Source organism: Hakea prostrata, chromosome 5, assembly GCF_041222555.1.
Source record: "Hakea prostrata isolate BN-2017 chromosome 5, UWA_Hpros_2, whole genome shotgun sequence".
Taxonomy (NCBI): Eukaryota; Viridiplantae; Streptophyta; class Magnoliopsida; order Proteales; family Proteaceae; genus Hakea; species Hakea prostrata.
This window is the reverse complement of record NC_142604.1, coordinates 848,057-863,128: the sequence shown is the minus strand read 5'-3', so window position 1 is coordinate 863,128 and position 15,072 is coordinate 848,057. Positions and strand designations below refer to the sequence as shown.

General features: G+C 37.5%; 1 protein-coding gene across 1 annotated transcript; it reads left to right on the top strand.

The window, feature by feature from the left end:
• The first annotated feature begins 531 nt into the window (after positions 1-531).
• On the top strand, positions 532-2,437 carry LOC149014266 (putative calcium-binding protein CML16). Its single transcript, XM_089156331.1, has one exon. The coding sequence runs from the start codon at positions 850-852 to the stop codon at positions 1,333-1,335; it is 486 nt and encodes a 161-aa protein (XP_089012457.1). The 5' UTR covers positions 532-849; the 3' UTR covers positions 1,336-2,437.
• Positions 2,438-15,072: the final 12,635 nt, after the last annotated feature.

Genomic DNA, 15,072 nt, shown 5'->3' with positions numbered 1-15,072 from the left:
TGGTAGTACAATGCTTATCATGTAAGATTGTGGCATTTTTTCCTCTCTTTTTTTCAGCGATGTCCGCTGACATGATATTGCACCAACCCTCCTCTTTTATCCAATCTTGAAACCATTAATAAACATTGGCACAAGTCGAAATGATCCATTTGATACTTCTCTTAACTATATAATGTCTTGTCCTTCCTGCATCTAAATTGGTGAACCCTAAAACCTTGAGTTTGGGAGTTAATTTGCTACATACCCAGACTTTTGCATGGGGGGACATATCTAGACCATCCATCCCACACCTAAAGGCGGCCGGGTACCATAACCCTCATGAGTAACCTCCGAAGTATATGAGCCATGCATTCAGGTGTGGGGTCCATGTGCTATAAACGGTCTAGATCTATCCCCACCCTATACCCATCTAGATAGTAAATTTGAACTCCGGGTACCATACCCGCCATGAAAGGTGTTGTGCTCATCTATCTCCCACTCCCAAATAGTATATACCTTAACAATTCTCATTAATTTACAGCAGCAGAATTCCATCCCTTTGCACCTCTTGTTCTTCATGGCGTGCAAGCATTCAACAATAAGAGAAACTCATACACGAATTTAAGTCAAGCTGATCTCATCTCATCTCCAACAACGACGACGACAACAACAACAACGCATTTCCTATTTCAATCATCAAAACAACAAAAACAACAAAAACACAACCCCACATCTACAACAAACCATCCATTTCATTTCATCCCAGATCCAGACTTCCTTCCTTGGCCTTCCACTCATTTTCCTCTCCTCGATCTCTTCCTTCCCCTCTCTCCCTCTTTCTCTTCTTCCATTATCAAGCAGGCCATCTCCATGACTGCAATTCACGCAAATCAGTTAAGACAGCTGAAAGAGATCTTCATGAGATTCGACATGGATTCAGATGGAAGCCTAACCGTCCTGGAGCTCGCCGCGCTCTTACGGTCACTTGGGATCAAACCAACAGGAGATCAGATTCAAGAAATGCTACAAACCATGGATTCTAATGGAAATGGGTCAATAGAATTTGAAGAATTGGTGAAAGCTATATTACCAGACATGAAGGAGGAGATATTGATCAACCAAGAACAACTTTTAGAGGTATTCAGATCTTTTGATCGTGATGGAAATGGATATATCACTCCAGCAGAACTTGCAGGTTCAATGGCAAAGATGGGTCAACCTTTAACATATCGAGAACTCACAGAGATGATGAGAGAAGCTGATAGTGATGGTGATGGTGTCATCAGTTTTAATGAATTTGCTTCAATAATGGCAAAATCTGCAGCTGATTTCCTTGGTCTCACCTCTGTTGCATAGTTGATTCCAACCCCACCCTCCATTTTACTTTGATTCATTCCAATCCCTAATATTTTTTCTCTCTCTTTTCTCCATTAATCATTCTTTTTTTCTTTTTTCGGTTTCCTGGTGAATAGATCCACAGAACTAATATTAGGTGGCTTGAATTCAAGTTATTTCATTTCTTTTTCTTGGGATCCTGGTTTTTCTTTTCTTGTTAGGTTTCTTTGTAGGAATCAATGTAAAAAAGCTTGTAAAAACAAAATAATGGAAAGAGACAAAACAACTTCATGATCAAAACCCTTGTTCATAGAGAGATGAACATTCAATAGATGATCTTTAATTATTTGTTGTTTTCTGGTTTTTAATTGATCTTAACTAGGGTGCTTGGAAATGAGAATTTTGATTCATTGTTCTGTGTTTAGATTCTTTGCAGGCTTGGCATGCATGTGAGGTAGGTTTATTTATTTATTTTTAAATGTTACATTCATTGTCTTCGCCTGTCCTTGCACATGAATCCATGTTCTTAGCTTCTTCCCTTTTGTATAAACAAAACCAACTAGTTTAGGGCTTTCCCCAGGTCTTTCCATACCACAAGTACTCTGAATTTTTTTATTTCTGCATTGTGTTGTTTATTTATATTCTTGTGGTGATTAATAGTTGGAGAAAGAAGTTGAATCCAAAATCTAGGAATAGATTCTATGCTTAATATGCTTCCTTTCTTGTCTTTCATTATGGGTTTCATATAATTTGTTCTATATGAAAGTATTTAGTTAGAAACTCCTATGCTTGTCTTTCTTTGCCTTTCCTTTCTAGTTTGTTCTGGTTGTGGATATCTTTGGTATTATTATTTCTGATTGGGTACGCTCTTGGGGGATTAGTAGGTGGAGAAGTTTCTGTTTTCTCTGGAGTTCGGTATCCATTTGATGGTCCTTATTTTTATTTACAATGAAGTTGATGACGTGGAATGTGAGGGGAATTAACGGATCTTTTACTCAGCAATACTTAAAGAAAACCCTGAAAAAGCACAGACCTGATCTAGTTTTCCTTTGTGAAACTAAATGTCGAGATCATTTGAGTTTTGTAGAAGAAAAAAAAAAGATCTGTTTAATTAGTACTTGGTGACCGGGCACGAAGGAAGTACTGGGTCAAAAGGGTTAAGGGGGCTTTTAGTTCTCAACTCTATTCATTGTAAAGCTGAAGTGATTCTCTTTGCTCAGTCAATGTTTTTAAATCATTACTGGTTGGAGGGCAAGAGCTATGCCATTTGTTTCATATATGCCCCCACCCAGTTATTCGGAGAGAAAAGCGTTTTGGTCTTTATTGGCTTCAAATCTGCAATTAGTTTATGAACCTTATGCTATCTTAGGCGATTTTAATGAACTTCTAGATGCCAGTGATAAAATTGGAGAGGTGTTTCGTGTGTCTGATGCCTTACAAGGTTTGAAAGGAATTATCAATGATGAAAATTTGGTTGAAATCACAACGCTGGGATGTTCTTTCACTTGAACGAACAAGCAAAAACCTCCCAACTTGATCAAGGAAAAATTGGATAGAGTTTTCACCTCTCCTGGATGGCTAAGCCTATTCCCGAATCAAATTGTTAAAAAATTACCTGCTGCTGGATCCGACCATAACCCTTTGATTCTCCAACCTCGTGGGGTCACCATTCTCAATCCTAAGTTATTTCACTTTCAAAATGTTTGGTTCTCACACCCTCTTTTCCCGATTGAACTACAATTAGCTTGGGAAAATATTTGGAATACCCCCTTCAATGTGAGATTGGCTATACTATCCACATTTCTTAAGAAGTGGAATTGTTCGGTGTTTGGCCTTGTGGACAACATCTTTTTAAGAAAGGCTCTCGAAGTCGATTTGCTGGAACAAGGAGGGAATCTAGACGAGGACCTAATTCAAGAAAAGAAACGGGAAATGGTTTGGGCTCTTGAAGCGGAAGAGATGTTCTAGTTTCAAAAGTTTCGAGGTATGTATATTAAGGATGGGGATAGAATACCATATTTTATAATCTGACTAACAAAATTAATCTTCACAAGAGAGGTATTGCGTCAATTAATGATGGGGGTGAACTTTTCTCAACCCCTTGTGAGATTGCTGGAGTTTTTGCTAATTATATGCAAACTCTGTACCAATCTTCGGAGACCCTTGACCTTGATTTTGTTGAATGCCACTTTCTAAGCATTAATCTGGGAGGTAGAATTCTCTCTGAGATTCCTGACTTGTTAGAAATTAAGGAGGTGGTGTTCTCTCTTGAGCCTCATAAAGCACCGGGGTTTGATGGCTTCAATGGTTTCTTTTATCAAAAATCTTGGATTTCATAAGTGGAGACATTTTGAAATTTGTTTCAAATTTCTTCGCTAATGGAGTCCTTCCCCAGGGGGTTAACCATACTCTTCTGTGTTTTATTCCCAAAAAGGATAATGCTTATGTTGAGTTTGACTTTAGACCTATTAGTCTATGCAATGTGTCTTACAAGATAATTGCTAAGATTATGGCCAAAAGATTGGGAGAATTTTTATCCTACTTAATTTCCCCTTGCCAAGGGGCCTTTATGGCCAATAGGCAAATCATTGACAATATAATGGTTGCCCATGAAATATCTCATTACATGCACAAAACGCGATGCAAGAAATGTTTTATTGCGCTTAAGCTGGACATGTCTAAAGCCTATGATAGAGCTGACAAGTGCATTCCAATCAAGATTTTCCAATTCTTGGGGTTTGATGAAATGTGGTGCAAACTCATAAAAGAGTTAATTTCATCGCCCACCTTTTCTATCAAAATTAAGGGATCCCCTTACTCTTGGTTCTCTGTTTCACGGTGCCTTAGGCAGGGATGCCCCCTTAGTCCCTATCTTTTCCTACTCATAATGGAGGTGTTATCACGCCTCCTCGATGAGTACAAATCATTGAAACTGCTCAGTGGAATTAAAGTTCGGAGGGGTGCACCGGAAATTTCTCATCTGTTTTTTGCAAATGACACTTTCATATTTTGCAAAGCGGACACAGAAGAAGTACGGCTCTTAAAGAAGTCATGGAATTGTTCACTGACCTGACAGGGCATGAGATCAATTTCGAAAAAAGTGGTGTGATTTTCAGCTGGAATGTTCCTAGAGATGATTGAAATGTGATACTCTCAATTTTGAAGGTTTAGGAAATCAAAGGAGAAGCGACATATCTGGGATCAAAGTTAACACCGGGCAGGGCGAAAGCCAAAACATTACAAACGGTGGTGAATCAAATGTCCAAGAAAATGTCAATGTGGAAGGCAACCAACCTGTTGTTTGCAAGAAGGGGAATCCTAATGCAAGCTTCAATTCAATCAGTGGCACTCTATCAAATGCAATGTTTGAGATTTTCAAAGATCACGTGCAAAAAAAATTGATGCAATTTGTCAAAGATTCTGGAATGGGCAACCTCATAAAAGTAAAAAGTTGAATCTTATCTCTTGGAGCAAATTTTGCCAACCAAAAGAAATGGGTGGAATGGGATTCAAAAAATGGAGGACTACCACTTGGCGTTGTTACTAAAACAGGGATGGCGAATACTCACAAATCCAAAGGCATTATGGGTGCAGGTTTTCAAAGCCAAATATTTCAAGGACCAAAGTCTTTTCAATCCAATTGTATTAATAAAATTTAAAATTTTAAAAAAAAAAGGGATTGTGGATATTGAATAGTATCACAATCATCATCCCACAGCTAAGGAGAATGGTGGCAAGAAAAGTAGGGAACAAACAAAATACATCCTTTTGGTTTGACCCATGGGAACAACACCAAGCACAAAGCATGACAACGAACTAGAATTTTAATAGATGGCCCCGACAAGCGATAGTAGCTGAAGTGGCGAAAGAGCTACAAAGCCATAACAGGGAGATATTTCCAAACTCTTTCTCTACGATAACTTTTCATGTTCCTCTCTCGGATCATGAAGACTCTTGGTCTTTGTTAATCTCTCCAAATGGAGAATTCTCGATTAGAATGGCCTTTAAGGAAATAAATAAAAAAAGGTTCGGGACCCATGACCATCAATTTGTGAATTGGTGGAACCATATGTGGAAACTTCCCAATACATCCAAAATTTAAGGTGTTCTTTTTGCGTGTTTTAAATGCAGGGTTACCGGTTCGTGCAAAACTTGCTCAATATGGCATATTTTTATCTTGTGTGACTGGGGAAAAGAGTTTATGCATCAACACCATTAGGGTTACGCACCGAAAATTGGCAGAACACATCTTTTCTAAGCTAGTGTCATGAAATGTTTTCACAACTTGATAAAGCTAATGCTCGGTGGTTTATGTCGATTTTCATAATAACATGCTATTTCATTTGGAAAGAAAGAAATGAGTGGGTATTCAATTAGAAAATACCCAACCCAATTATGGTGATACAAAGCACAAATCATTGGATCAAGGCTTTGAAATTACAAAGGGAGGAAGAAAATCCACCATTGTTTACTAATGCAAACAATATCAATCATTATGATCTAGATGATCTAGAAGATAATTGGTGTAGGAATATTTCACAACCTAACAAAAATATTTTGATCTATGCAGGGGTACCTCACCAGCAACTAGGAGTAGTTGAATGGAGCATTCGGATATGCAACGATGGACACTTACAGTCTATCAATTTTGGAAAGAAAAAGACCAAAGGAATTCTGGAGGCAATGCTTTTTGGCCTACAGTTGGGTATGGATAAAGTGGTAGAAGGGGGATAGAGATTGAAGAAATGGACTAACAATCATTATCTTGCAAAAGTGTTACCTTGGCCCTCAAGAGAAAAATGGTCTCTTGGGGAATTACCTATGTTAATGAATCTGGCTAAGACTACAAAACAAGTGAAGTATGATGAATTCCCCAACCCAGTGCTCCTAATGTATTTTGAAAAATATGGAAACATAGCAGCTAATCAGCCGGATGACTGTAATAGTACAATATTTAGTATTTGTAAGTGCTTTCAGCACTAATATCTCTTTTTAATTTAAGTTTTTTCTATAAAAAAAAAAATCAACTAGTTTAAAAAAAAATACACATAATTAGGGGAGTTCATCTTAAACTATCAATATAGGGCTGGTGTGGTTGTTGTTGGAAGTAGCCTCCTACATCTCATCATCTCCCAAATTAAAACAACATTTAATTAATTCAATTAGATGAGTTATTTGATGTAATTAATGGTCTCAATTCCATGTTCAGATCGACTTGTTATCAATAAATAGTGGGCTTAAGCTTACCACATTATAAGTGGTCCTATTATAGGGTTTAACCTATTAGATTTTTTGAAAGTAGATACAGAAAAGAATACTAGATTCTATTATTAGTTTTTTTTTTTTTATTCAACCGTTTCTTTCTTATGATGTTATTATTTTATGGAAATTTTAGAGATGGATTTTTTTTCTTCTCTCATATTGATTAATATTTTGCTTTTTAATCCTAAAGAGTTGATTCAATTGGTAAAGACAACATTTCATAAGTAAGAAATCAAGAATTCGGCTCCCCTTAGAACCTGAAATATATGAGCTCCCCTGAAGATGGGTGGAAATTCACCTAAGCTCAGAGCAAATCCTTAAAAAATTTGATGATTTTTTGTAGCAATGTATACATTTATTACAAGGTAACTTGGGCTTGGTGGGGTCCACTCTTTAAATTGTAGGCCCAAGCCAAACAAGCTCATGCTCATTGGATAGCTATGAATTATGTGTAGTGTGTAAAATTATAACTCTCATTTTCTTTTGAGTAAGAATAAATCACAATTTCAAGATACATGTAAATCCTAGTTCTAGATTACCCAAAAAAATCTTTTGTTTTTGGACTTCTCTTATCTCTTGGCTGCAAAGTTTTTCCCTTAGCCCCCGATCTTTTTATTTGCCCCAGACGCTCTATCCAAAATGTTGGGCGTTTACCATGATTTGTGTGCTTTTATAGGTATCTCTATTCTCTATTTGCAGGAATGCCTTCCAACTGCTCATTTTTTTATTTGTTGATGATGTATTTATATCTTGTAGAGTTATTCTAGAGGATTGTCTAATTACCAAGGCTGTTCTGGACCTATTTTGTGCACTTTGGACAAGGGAGGTTAATTGTGCAAAAGTAGACTTTACTTTAGTGCTGATGTTTCTTCCTTGGACAAGCAGAATCTTTGTAAATATTGTAAACTTTGGTCCTTTTACTATCAATTCTCATTCTCTAGTTTTTTCTTTAAAAGAAATGAATAGAAGAATCCATATCCATCTTTGGTCAAAAATGAAAAATAGTTTGTTAGCTTTTGTCTAAAGTAAACTATGTAATGAAAAATAATTTTGGTATGTCATAATGAAAAATTAATAAGAATAATAATGAAATTTGAAAATAGATTATTAGGGTTTGGGAGTGAGAAAAATGAGAAACAGTCAAATTTTCATAAACAGAATGTAATGAAGAATGTATGTTTACAACTATACCCTCAATGTGCATTTTGATTTATAAGTGACTTGTGCAAAAATGAATAGAATTTGACCCTGAATCCATACTAGATAAAAATTATGTTATGAATTTGGGAGGGTTTTTTCTATTCTTTAAAAAAAAAATAATAATTTAAAATGAATACCAAACACATCGGAAAAAACAAATTTAATGTCAAAAAAAAATGAAAATGAAAATTGATTAAAAAAAAAAACTCCTTAATGCAATCCAAGAGAAAATAATTGGGGCTTTACTTTTTCTATCCAGATCACCAAGTGAAGATTTTCCACATCCTGGACGATGTAGCCTCTAAGCTCAGTTTTTGGAAAGCTAACTCAGGGAGGAGAATCTTGATTAAATCCTATTTTATCTTCCATTCCTTCTTACCCCATATGGCCATTTCCCTTTGCCTAAGCAAGTTTGTCATAAACTTGATTCTATTTGTAGTAAATTTTTGAACGGAAATGTGCACAAGAAGTTAAACCCCTCTCTCATTTCTCAAGATAGTTCATCTCCAAGAGTTGTCTAGGTTTTAGGAAAGCTTCTGATCAGAACAAAGCCCTTCTCCTAAAATTTTCATGCAAATGAATTCTGAACCTTCTTCTCCTGGGCAAGAGTCCTCAAGTGCAAATATTTCCCTAAAACCTTCCCCTTTAACCCTTCCATCCTAATAAACCTAACTTCCAAACTTGGAATGGCATCAAAACTGTAATTTCTGATCTTAGACCTCATATGGTTTTCCACTCTTTAGGTAATGATGAATCCACTTCTCTTGCTCATGCCATGACCTCTGGATCCTTGGTATTCTGAACTATTCCCTTCCTAATCCTCTATCCTCTCAGTTTGCTAGTTCTACTGTTTCCAAGTTCATCTCAAATGAAGTCTGGAATACTCAAGCACTCTCACTGGCTCTTGGCCTTCACCCACCAATATGAATGGACATTGAGTCTAACTCTATTTGTTTTGGCAAAGTGAACACTTTCGGATGGTTAAAGTACTAATAAGGAGTCCAAGGAAAGAAGATGAGGCTAAACAATAGAATATAGCAAGCATAGAGAAAGGTGACTTTCTAGACCACTAGAACAGCGGGGGAGGGGAGAGAGCGAGGCCGCCCGCAAAAAGGTAGGTTGTACAGTTGAAAGGATACGAGCTTGGCAAGCAAGCTACTTTCATCCTCATCTATTGATGATGTGAAATCCAGCCCAAACCTAGCCAGGACACCCTATTTGTTTTGGGATAAAGAAAGACTTATTTGATGTTAGACCTTAAAGTTGGACCTTAATTTCAGTGTTATTATCTTTGAAAGCCTTAGGAAATCATGTCCAACATTTCCCTTAGTGTAGATCCATGTTCTGAAGTGATGGAAATTGTCCTTGTGGATCCTCTTTATGGAAGACATGGTGTTTGACACGAAACCCATGGACATTGACGATGATACCCCTTACTTGAGTACATTGTTAGTGTTTAGTGAAATTCTACGCATTGAAGAGGGGTGAATTAGTTGAAGTACCTAATAAAATCACGTGCTCGATCCGAAGGTATGTCCTGAAACTAGACTTCTTTATTGACTTGGAGGAGAAAACCTCCACTCAATTTGATCCCGTATAGCCCTCTGAATCCCTATCCAAAGTTGCTGAACTATATCTGGCCAATCCTGCCTGCGCAGCGAAGAGGGGTGAATTATTTGAAGTACCTATTGAACTCCCATGCTCAATAAGAAGGTGTTTCCTGAAACTAGACTTCTTGATTGACTTGTATGAGAAAACCTCACTCAGTTTGACCATGTATAGCCCTCCGAATCCCTATCCGAAGTTGCTGAACTATTGCTAAGTTTTCTGCTAAACTGTCTTTGGTCGATCCCGTCAACCAAGGAGCATTGACCAAGGCAGCCCAAATTTGAGAAAAAATATGCTTTTTGGATATTCTTTCCTCTTTTTAAGTGAAACCTCGAACCTAGAACCCTATTTTACTCATTTCAACACCTGAGAACGTGGGAAGGCTCCTCTTAGGCTCCTCCTTGGCTTTGGTGAAGGTTTCTTCAAGAAATCTTGGTCTCTCTTCTCAAAATTCATCTACAAGGTATGTGTTCTCTCACTTTCTCTCTATTCTACTCCTATCTACTATTGTTCTTGCTACTGAGTTCGTGAATAAGGTGCTGCAACCTTGCAACCACCTCTTCTACAAGCTCTTTTGCTTTGATTAAACCTCTCTTCATCCTTTCCATGCTATGATTCTCATACATGATGTTCTTGCTTTCTTATTTTGATTTTTCTCTTCTTTACAACATGAATTCATCTCTTTATCTAATTTTCTCTTTCAATTAGGTCTAATTATATGTTAGTAATTGTCTATATTCTGTTGTTCATCATTCTATTGATTAAATTCCTAAGTCCTCTTGAAGTTGCAATGATTTTCATTGAAGACTATGGTTCTAGCATATAGAACATAGGATTTCAAATTGGGAGTTTTCAATTGGGCCATTGGATCATGTTAATTCTTGCTATGTAGTCTCCTGCTACTGTTCCTAGCATCCTCTCCAAGTTTCGGATCGATCTGAGCCATGAAGTCCGATTTCGGACCAAATTACCAAAATCCACCTTTCAACCCGAGACTATCTTGGTCGATCCTCCTTGGTCGATGCCATCGACCAAGAGCATCGACCAAGCATGTTGCTAACTGCAACTTCACCTAGTTTTGACCCGTTTGACCTCCGATTTTCCCGATTTCTTCTCTAATCTTTCATTTATGTTTGTCTAGGGTCTTAATACCATCTTTGGATCATTCTTTTGAGATTATTGGATTATCATCATCGCGACTTAAGGTAAGGACAGTTATTACCATAATTACATGGATTATGTGAATTATGCCTCTATGTTGGAAACTTGGTAGATTCACATTAATTTTGGTATTTCTAACATCATATGACTGTTGTATATACTTCAAGACAGTAGTACCATGTTATATATGACTTTGGTTATCATGATTAGGTATTTTTGTTAATTACATATGTGATTGATCATGCTATATTATATCTCCTTTCATATGATGAAATATCATTTATGTATGATGTGATGGAATTGAGAATGTGATTGAATAGGTATGATTTGGGATTGGGGAATGTCCTATTGACATTTATGTCCTTGGACATCGGAGGGAATAGTATGGGATGTTCTCCGAAGATGCCCATGGACGCTTTCCCGAATTATTGGATGACATATAAATGGCTTGTCTAGTGGTGCTTGGCTAGGATGTCCCTGTCGTATCAGACCCGAATCAGAAGGGTATTTGAGACCGAACAACCCTTGATAGGGTATGGTTTGATGGGCGCTCAAGGCCGATAACCAACCCGTGAGAGGACATAAACCATACTACGGATACCCGGAAGGGGTCATTTATTGGTAGGGTTGCAAATAGCTAGACTTGGGCTCATAGGCGCTCGAAGATCGGTGGGTCATATTCGTGAGAGGACATGAGAGCTTCCCATCTACTATTTGTGGATGACCAATAGGGTTGGTGAGTCCGGTGGGTAATATCCGTGACTCTAGTGTGAAGGATACCGGAAAGGATCCTGGATGGGAGGAATGGACGTATCTGGATCTGACATGATATGACTGAGTAGATGACTTGCATTGGGCTAGGCTTTACCTTGACATGCGCCAATACTTAGACCAAATGGTGATGTGAGAGAGCGGTGACCAAAACCCCAGCCATGGATTGTCCAAGAGGGATGCAGGACCCAATTCCCCCCGATGTTGAGTGACTAAGACTTACCTAAAGAAGTATGGTGCATGACTTAAAGCATGTCTACCATAGAGACCAGCATACATAGAGTTAGATTCATACATGCATTGTATGTCTCATATCATATTGCATCATGCTATGCTGTGCATCATGTGATTTATGTTATTGTGGAATAACCTGCCTTGCTAAGTTCTTTTGAACTCCCCACTTTTTTTTTTTTTTTTTTTTTCTTTTTTTTTGCAACATCTTTTGTTAGACTCTATTGCAAGTACTACTACTGTTGACTATGACGGTCAACACTTTGAAGACCAAGTTGATGACTCGTACCACACTAGTTACGGTGAACAAGTTGATAAAGACTAGTAGTCCAAGATTGAGACTTATCTGGAGCATATCGATTTTGCACTTGTGTGCTAGAGATGGGATATCATCTCATTTCCTTTTTAATCTTTTATTTGATTCGTTGAGACCGTAATTTAGTTTTTCCCTTGTCATTTTGGGAACCGGTTGTAACCCTTATTTTAGTTGATCTATCTTCCGTTATTATTATAGGATGGGTTTCCCCCTCCTTTTCACACTTTGACTATTTATCCTATTTGTATCATTTCCACACTCTGATTGTTCTTTTGTGATCCTTCTGAGGTCCTTTATTGACTTTTATTATTAAAGTAATTGAATACAAAGATTTGTTCTTGCTTTTGATTATGTATTGTGCTAAGTGGCTATGATCGTTCCTAAACTTGATCGGCAAGATCGTGAATCACTTCCCCGGGTAACCCAGATAGGGTACCCCCTGGGTGGATGTGACAGATGAACTCTCAGCTGATTGAACTCAAGCAAGAAAAACTTGAAAAAGACAGATTATATTCGATAAAATGGTTGCGGTTAGGCCTTTAAACTCTTCCTACTATCATGCTACTACATAGGCTTTTTGGGCATATGTTCCGATTGCAAGGGAGGACAACGTCAGGTAATAAGGGAAGGTCCTCGTTCAAATAGATATTAATACCTTTTTTTTTTTTGGTAAACCGAAATTTATTTCAAAGAGCAAGCATCATACAAGGTGTCAGAGTTACACAAATCTAACAACCAAGAAGAGGTGTCAGATAGATATTAATACTTATGAATACTCAAATTGGATCTTGCTTGGACCCAACTCCACGAATGAGCCTGAAAACATTATTTATTTATTGGAAATGTCAGGCATCTTTGCTTTTATTGCTTGGGAATGGTTCAAAGTGTTAAGTGAGCCATTGATAAAGAATCGACTCCAAACCACCATGCTAGCAGATGGCGAGGCTTTGCACAGAATTTAGAGACTCATCCCCCATGAATGTAACATGCCAAGAGATATGAAGCTTCCTCATATGAGGATCAAAGCATCACCAAGGAATACCCAAGGAAAATGAAAAATGCAAAATGCTATATGAATAGAATAGTGCGCCTTGGGAGTTAATTGATGGCGGAATGAGTCTAGACACAAAGCATTTGCACCCCCATGAAAAATATCCCACGGAATCTTGCCTTTATGATAGGTAGTAGGCATCGGATGGAGTTATGTTGATGACATATCTTATTGCTATAACATCTGCCTAGTCGGTATTAGATGCATCCAAATACCCAAGGGAGCAATCCACAGTCACAATATTAGGTTCACACACAATCACGAAACTAATCCACACAATAACATAACATGAGCAAAAGCAATAAAATTCAATAAATAATTAATACTAAGTAATAAGAATATTCAAAGGAATCTCAAAATAAATCTCAAATGAATGGAAGCATAATCAAAACTGATAGTATATCTATCTAAAATTGGAAAGTCAAACTGGGAATGAAAGATGAGCTCCTTCTTCCAAGATTTATATCTCTTTTCTAAACGTCTATAAGTTTGCATCATTGGATCTATCTCTAATTCATAATCCTAGCGGGGAACTAAGTGGGTCCTGTCACTATTCATTAGCCATAAGGGTACTCCAGACTAGCACACAGATTGTACCATGGGTTATAATCAGCTCCCAACGACACCTCAACTCTATCCTTAAAGGCCATTGCCATTGAATTCGGGTTTCTTTGACACTTGTGCAATCATCTAAGAAAAGGAGAAATTCACGAAGAATCAATTCCAAAGAACTCTGCGAGTAATTCAACAATATATACATGTATCCACGTAATCAAGGCATGAAGTAATGAATGTATGATAATATAAAGTGTAAATGCAATGTAACACAGTGATGCTCTTATATTCTAACGGATGCAAGTCTCTAATTAGGTAAACATGCATTAAGGTATACCACCAGCCTCCTTTGGGTAGTCTCACATAGACCCCAATAGCTCTGACCAAACTTCGCATCACGAGTAAGGTATAGGGATAACAATCCTCTCATCCACCATGGATGGGAATTAGGGCCACATTCTCTCACCATGATCGTTGACATGAGTATTGGCGTATGTCAGGGTAACACCCAGCCCAATGCAAGTTATCTACTTAATCACATCGTTCTAGATTCAGATACCTCCCATATGCACTGACCAACTCGGTTCAGTATCCTTCCCGATCTAGAGTTAACGTATCTTATGGCACCAACCAACTCGGACTACACCTCCTCTTAACCCTATTGGTCATCCACATATGATGGGGGAGAAGCTCACATATCCTCTCATGGGTTGGTTACTAGTCTTGAGCGCCCATGAGCCCAACCCTACCAATGAATGGCCCCCACAGTGTGGTTGTTTCTCCTCACGGGTTGGTTATCAGTCTTGGGCACCCACCAACCCAAGACTGCTGCCACGGGTCATTCAACATCAATACCCCACCAATGGGGTAATGACATGATGGGTGTTACCTCACCATGTACAGTTAGACATCCTAGATGTGCAACCTAAACTACATGTCCATACTAAGGTTGCAAGGGCAACGGTGATGCCACAACCCCAAGTCAAATTCATGCAGAACCTTGTTAAACCAACACTCAACAATAACTCTTCATGATTCAATAAAGCATAATAGAGAATGATTCTAAGTAACTTTAGATTCAAATATGATAATAAAATCATACTACAACAACATATAACTCATTATAGTTGTCTAATCATAATTTCAAGATTTAATCTCAAGCACATATAGTTGAATTTTCTCACCTGAAAACTAGTCACAAACCTTTAAAGAGTAAATCGAAAGATGGCCAAACACGTCCCAAATTATCCTAAATAATCATTGTTTCATGCTAGAATTAACCTAAAAAATCAACTATTGAAATATATAAACGGGAAAATGACAGCAGCATTGCCACACGGCCCATGATTTGATGATAACAAACATGAAACTTGAATTCACCATGTTTTGATGATAATTAACAAACATGAATTAGAATTCACTATGGAAAAACATGTAAATAACATGTATATGAATGAGTGTTTATTTGCTATTAATTATCATTCATATCTTCCAATCATTAATGTGTTTATCACACAAAAAGGGGAGATTGTTGGGAAATGCCATGTCAGCATTTGCCACATCAGCCTCTATTGGTTTTGATGATAATAAGCATGAATTACTA